Source organism: Myotis davidii, unplaced genomic scaffold, assembly GCF_000327345.1.
Source record: "Myotis davidii unplaced genomic scaffold, ASM32734v1 scaffold743, whole genome shotgun sequence".
Lineage (NCBI taxonomy): Eukaryota > Metazoa > Chordata > Mammalia > Chiroptera > Vespertilionidae > Myotis > Myotis davidii.
The window spans coordinates 2,962,881-2,968,880 of NW_006296221.1; the positions used below are offsets into that span (position 1 = coordinate 2,962,881).

General features: G+C 37.2%; 1 protein-coding gene across 2 annotated transcripts in view; it reads left to right on the forward strand.

Moving 5' to 3' along the window:
* The window catches only part of PPARGC1A (PPARG coactivator 1 alpha), a 677,982-nt gene extending 672,050 nt beyond the window's left edge, over positions 1-5,932 (forward strand). For both annotated transcript variants that reach the window (XM_006771042.2, XM_006771041.2), the window contains one exon: positions 2,007-5,932. In XM_006771042.2, coding sequence (XP_006771105.1) covers positions 2,007-2,110 — 104 coding nt within the window. In that variant the 3' untranslated portion in view covers positions 2,111-5,932. The remainder of the gene's footprint in view (positions 1-2,006) is intronic.
* The last annotated feature ends 68 nt before the right edge of the window (positions 5,933-6,000 follow it).

Here is a 6,000-nt window from a genome sequence, read left to right on the forward strand (position 1 = left end):
ACACTGTCATTATTTGTAACAATTTATTTAAAAAATAATTCGAGTGGTTTTTGGGTTATTTCTATCAAACTCTGTATTATATTTGACTTGTGTTGCAGCATCCTTCCTTTAGTGTAGAAAAAGAGGTGGGATAGATGGCATTGCCTCAGGAAGTACATGTAACCACATTCTGTCTTCATGCAACAAAAAAGACTTTGGGGTGCCTACCGTGTGAGGTAGTATGTTTATATATGTGGGTATAAATGTAAATTCCAGCCTGCATATTTCACAGTGAAGTCTTGAGAACCACTGTTTCAAAATATTTTTAGTATTTGCTAATGAAAATATGGAAACACTGAAATTCCACGTTTCATGCAGAATAATCCAAAGTTAAGACATTTTAATTTTCCTCCAAGAAAAGATACATATGTGTGTTCCTGATGGGCCAATGCTGACCTCAATGTCACACACACTCAGTCATCAGCAGACTCTCTCACCTTCATCTGCAATGCAAGTGGAACTCTGATTCCAGGCTAATCTCTAGCAATGAGCCGGGCTTTCTTGCCTTCGGTTTTTACAAACAAGATTTTGATTTGGACATCAGCTGCTGGTGAGGTTTTAGTAATACAAGCAAACTAGTCATTTGGTTAAGAAGAGAAAGGGGGCAGCCATTATCATTTAAGAATTAACCATATAAGATGTTCGTGAGGAAAGACTGGCCATTTCTGTTCTTGCTTTTATGTCTGGGTCTGACTCTAAATGTTGTTGTTTTGCTTTTTCTTACCTGAAAAAAACTTGCTTGACACAAATTCAGTAAAGACAAGGAGTGGTGAGAATGAAAGAGAAAAAGAAGTGCAGGAATTTCTGTTTTCGAAAGCTAGGATGGTTAGAGTGGATTATAGCGAAGGCTAAAACATCAGCCTGGGGCTGCAGGGTTTGAGGGATTCCAACCCTTTCAGCACAACATCTTGTGAGGTCAGTGATCATGCCTCCACATTATCAAGTCTTCTACTCCTCTGTCATGTTGAGAATTTCATTTTCAGGACTTGGTCTGGGTAAAACATGGAAATGTTCATATTTTGGTAGGATTGTTAAATGGTTAAATGTTTTCCAGAAAGGATTGTTTTTCCTTCAAAATCAGTGCTTTAAAAGAGAATGAAAGTATTTGCAAGAGGTTTTCCATTATATTTCCAAAATATTGTTTCTCATTTGCAAGGCTGGCAAAAATATCTGACTTCTTTTTTTGAGATGTCAATAGAGAAAATCAGGAATAGTTAACAGGTTTTTACTTTACATCCAACATTGCTGAAACACATTGATTTTGTTAAGGGCTCTTTGAAGTAGCATGTGGGACTTGGCACAAAAGCTGACGTGGGCTAGTTTAAGGATTCAAGAGAAACCATGGCTTTATTTTCACCTGCATATTTTCCATCTCCTATTAATTAGTAAAGAGACTGAATCTATACTCTCTGGACATGAAACATTTCCCTAAACCTTCTAATTTGGGAGATTTTGTGCCACTAGTGATTTCTGAGGTACCCAAAGGTATGTAGTAGGTGACCAGGTCATATGTTTCTCTTACCTTAAGAGAGAGCAACAGGATGGGGAGTGGGTGAACTTCTGATTCTCTCCCTATAACTCAACTGGATTTTTGCTCAATGAAATTAGTCTCATTGATAGGAAAATTATTTCCAGCTTCTACTCTTGTCTCTCCACCTAAGTTGTTGAGGAACCTTAGGTGACTTGTTTAACATGCCATCGGGGGAGCGGGGGCGTATTTTCAAAGATTGTTGGATAACTTGCTGTTAAATAGTTGCCATTAAAGTCTATTTTGACTACTTTCCAAGAGAGTTTAAATCTAAAATGCATCAATAGATGAGTATTTTGAGTATATATATAAATTTCGGCATATTTTTAAAGTATATTGATTAGATAAGCTGCTCTTACATAAGGTCTTCTTGAATGGGATGATTGAGTTGATGACCATCAGGAAAGGGTGCATCTGACCTGGCTTGGATTTCTTTCAGATTCAAACTCAGATGACTTTGACCCTGCTTCCACCAAGAGCAAGTATGACTCTCTGGATTTCGATAGTTTACTGAAAGAAGCTCAGAGAAGCTTGCGCAGGTAACATGTTCCCTGCCTGAGGATGACAGAGGGACGGTGAATACCTCACGGGACAGTGCGTCCTCCCCTAATAGACTATTGCAAGTCATACTTAGGAATTTCTCCTACTTTACACTCTGTACAAAAACAAAACAAAACAACAACAATACAACAAGAACAACAACAACAATGGTTTACATGAACACAGCTGCTGAAGAAGCAAGAGACAGAACGGATATCCAGTAAGCACATGTTTATTCATGGGTGTCAGCTTCGCTTTCCCTGGAGTCTCTCGGTGATGGTGTGTGTGTGTGTGTGTGTGTGTGTGTGTGTGTGTGTGTGCCTGGTTTGGGGGAAGTGTGTATGTACAGGTGGGGACTGGGGGCTCCTGATCAGAGTGTACCAGGGCAAACCATTTCAAATGGCAGCAGTTCCAAGAAGACACACGTAAAACCTAGAACTTCAAAATGTTCATATTCTATTCAAAAGGAAAAAAATGAATAAATTCAAAAGGAAAGAAAACCAACCAACCAACCAACCACAAGCCACCCTAAAATGACAGCCGCTGATGTCTGGGCATCAGCCTCCGTACTCTTGTTTTTTAAGAAAGTACAAAATCAACTTGAAGCAAGTGTTCTCTCACAACATGATTATATGACAATCCCGAAGAAACAGCAGGTTCCATAGAACTAATATATTCTCTCTCTCTCTCTCTCTCTCTCTCTCTCTCTCTCTTTCTCTCTTTTTCTTTTTCTTTTTTTTTTTCCTTTGGCCATGGAATCTGGGTGGGAGAGGATACTGCGCTCACTGGAATGCTAAACTTTCCTAACATTTTGAAGTTTCTGTCATTCGTCCTTTATCCTGACACCCATGTAAATGTCCAAAAATGTTGATCTTCCACTGCAAATTTCAAAAGCCTTGTCCATGGCCAATCGTGCAGCTTGGCCAATGGTTCTTTCTGAGGAGCGGCGCGGTGTTACATTACAGAATGAGAGTTGGGTAGAACTCTCTGCGATGTGTTCAGATAGTGTAATTGCTACACTCTCCAATGTAGTTAAGTATTTACAGATGTTAAATGGAGTATTTTTATTTTGTGTACATACTATACAACAATGTTCTTTTTTTGTTACAGCTATGCACTGTAAATGCAGCCTTCTTTTCAAAACTGCTGAATTTTTCTTAATCAAGAATATTCAAATGTAATTATGAGGTGAAACAACTATTGTACACTAACCTATTTAGAAGCTGAACTTACTGCTTATATATATTTGATTGTACAAAACAAAAACAAAAAAGACAGTGTGTGTGTCTGTTGAGTGCAGCAACAAAATGATGCTTCGCGCGTATCCATCCCTTCTTAGGTGAGCTTTGATCTAAGCATCTTGTCAAGAAATATCCTAGCCCCCTAAAGGTATTAACCACTTCTGCGATATTTTTCCACATTTTCTTGTTGCTTGTTTTTCTTTGAAGTTTTATACACTGGATTTGTTAGGGGAATGAAAATTTTCTCATCTAAAATTTTTCTAGACGATATCATGATTTTATGTAAAGTCTCAATGGGTAACCATTAAGAAATGTTTTTATTTTCTCTATCAACAGTAGTTTTGAAACTAGAGGTCAAAAAATCTTTTTAAAATGCTGTTTCATTTTAATTCTTGTGATTTTAATTTGATACAAAATGCTGAGGTAATAATTGCAGTATGATTTTTACAATAATCAATGTGTGTCTGAAGACCATCTCTGAAGCCAGTATCGCTTTCCCTTGTCAGAGTATGATGATGGTATTTATCTGTATTTTTTACAGTTATGCATCCTGTATAAATACTGATATCTCATTCCTTTGTTTACTAAAGAGACATATTTATCGGTTGCAGATAGTCTATTTATTATAAATTATGAGATGATGAAAATCCTCAAGCCAGTGGAAATTTTCTACCTAGGATGCATGGCAGTTGTCAGGGTGGAGTTTCAGTGTTTCGTTTGGGAAACTCAGCTTTTGCAGAAGCAGTGTTTCTGCTTGCACTAGCATGGCCTCTTGATGTGACCATGATGTTGTTCTTGATGACATTGCTTCTGCTAAATTTAATAAAAAAAAAACTTCCGAAAAACCTCCATTTTGAGCATCAGGATTTCATCTGAGTGTGGAGCCCTGGAATGGAAGTCAGTACAGTTTGGAGTGTGTATTCACGTTTCTAAATTGAGATTCGATCAAGGTTTGGCTGACATGACTTTTCTGGAAGACATGATAATGCCTATTTCTTAATCGTTCTTTTCCTTTCTCTCACCCAACACAATCTTATAAAATGGATTTCACCCCCAGGCCAATGCAGCTAATTTTGATGGCTGCATTCATTTATCACCAGCATATTGTGTTCTGAGTGAATCCACTGTCTGTCCTGTCAGATGCTTGCTTGATTTTTTGGCTCCTTATTTCTAAGTAGCTAGAAAGCAATAAAAATACTATGAAATAAACTCGTTCACAGGTTCTGCGTTACAACAGTAACACATCTTTAATCCGCCTAATTCTTGTTGTTCTGTAGGTTAAATGCAAGTATTTTAAACTCTGTGTGAACGCCAAACTGAAGTTTACAGTCTTTCTTTCTGAATTCTGAGTATCTTCTGTTGTAGAATAATAATAATAAAAAAGACTATTAAGAGCAATAAATTATTTTTAAGAAATCAATATTTAGTAAATCATATTATGTGTTCAAGGACCAGATGCGTTCTCTATTTTGCCTTTAAATTTTTGTGATCCAGTTTTAAATACATTCTACTTCTTGCCCTGGATTGTTAACATGAGTAAGAATACTTGGTTTCTTTTCTTACTTATCAAAAGACAGCATTATAGTTTCATGTTGAGAATTAATTTATTCCCTCCTCTGGCCTGACAAATATTGTTCACATAAAGATCATAGTTTTTTTTCTTTTTTCCCATGGACTTCAAATTGCATCTAAAATTAGTGCAAAGAGAGAATCACTAAACCATCCGAATAGAGCTTTTATATCTTATGCAGACACTGTGGGTAGCCCATCAAAATGTAAACTGTATTCCTTTTATTTTATTTTTAATTTTTTTGGGGGGAGAGGATCTTTCAAATGAACACATACACCCCATCACCACTGGAGGCAAATTTCAGCATAGATCTCTGGGTTTCTAGATGACCGTAGGCCATTGCCTTCACGCTGTGGTAAGTACCACATCTACAATTTTGGCGACTGAACTGGTGCTTTAGAAATGTGGGTGATATTTTTAAGAGATGTAGCAGAATAACTCTTCCAGTGCAACAAAATCAATTTTTGCTAAACGACTCTGAGAGAGCAACGACTGGGCTGTCAACATGCAAAGCAGCAGAGAGGGAACTTTGCACTATTGGGGTATGATGGTTGGTCAGTTGAAAAAAAGGAAACCTTTTCATGCCTTTAGATGTGAGCTTACAGTAGGTAATGATTATGTGTCCTTTTCTGATGGCTGTAATGAGAACTTCAATCATTGTAGTCTAAGACCTGATCTATAGATGACCTAGAATAGCCATGTAATATAATGTGATGATTCTAAATTTGTACCTATGTGACAGACATTTTCAATAATGTGAACTGCTGATTTGATGGAGCTACTTTAAGATTTGTAGGTGAAAGTGTAATACTGTTGGTTGAACTATGCTGAAGAGGGAAAGTGAGCGATTAGTTGAGCCCTTGCCGGGCTTTATTTTTTCTTCCCCACCTGCCAATTCTACATGTATTGTTGTGGTTTTATTCATTGTATGAAAATTCCTGTGATTTTTTTTTAAATGTGCAGTACACATCAGCCTCACTGAGCTAATAAAGGGAAACGAATGTTTCAAATATACTTCTGCTTTTCTTATTTATGGGCATCACACTTGTGGCGTGTTCCTCAGTTGAGGCCACAGCGCTCCT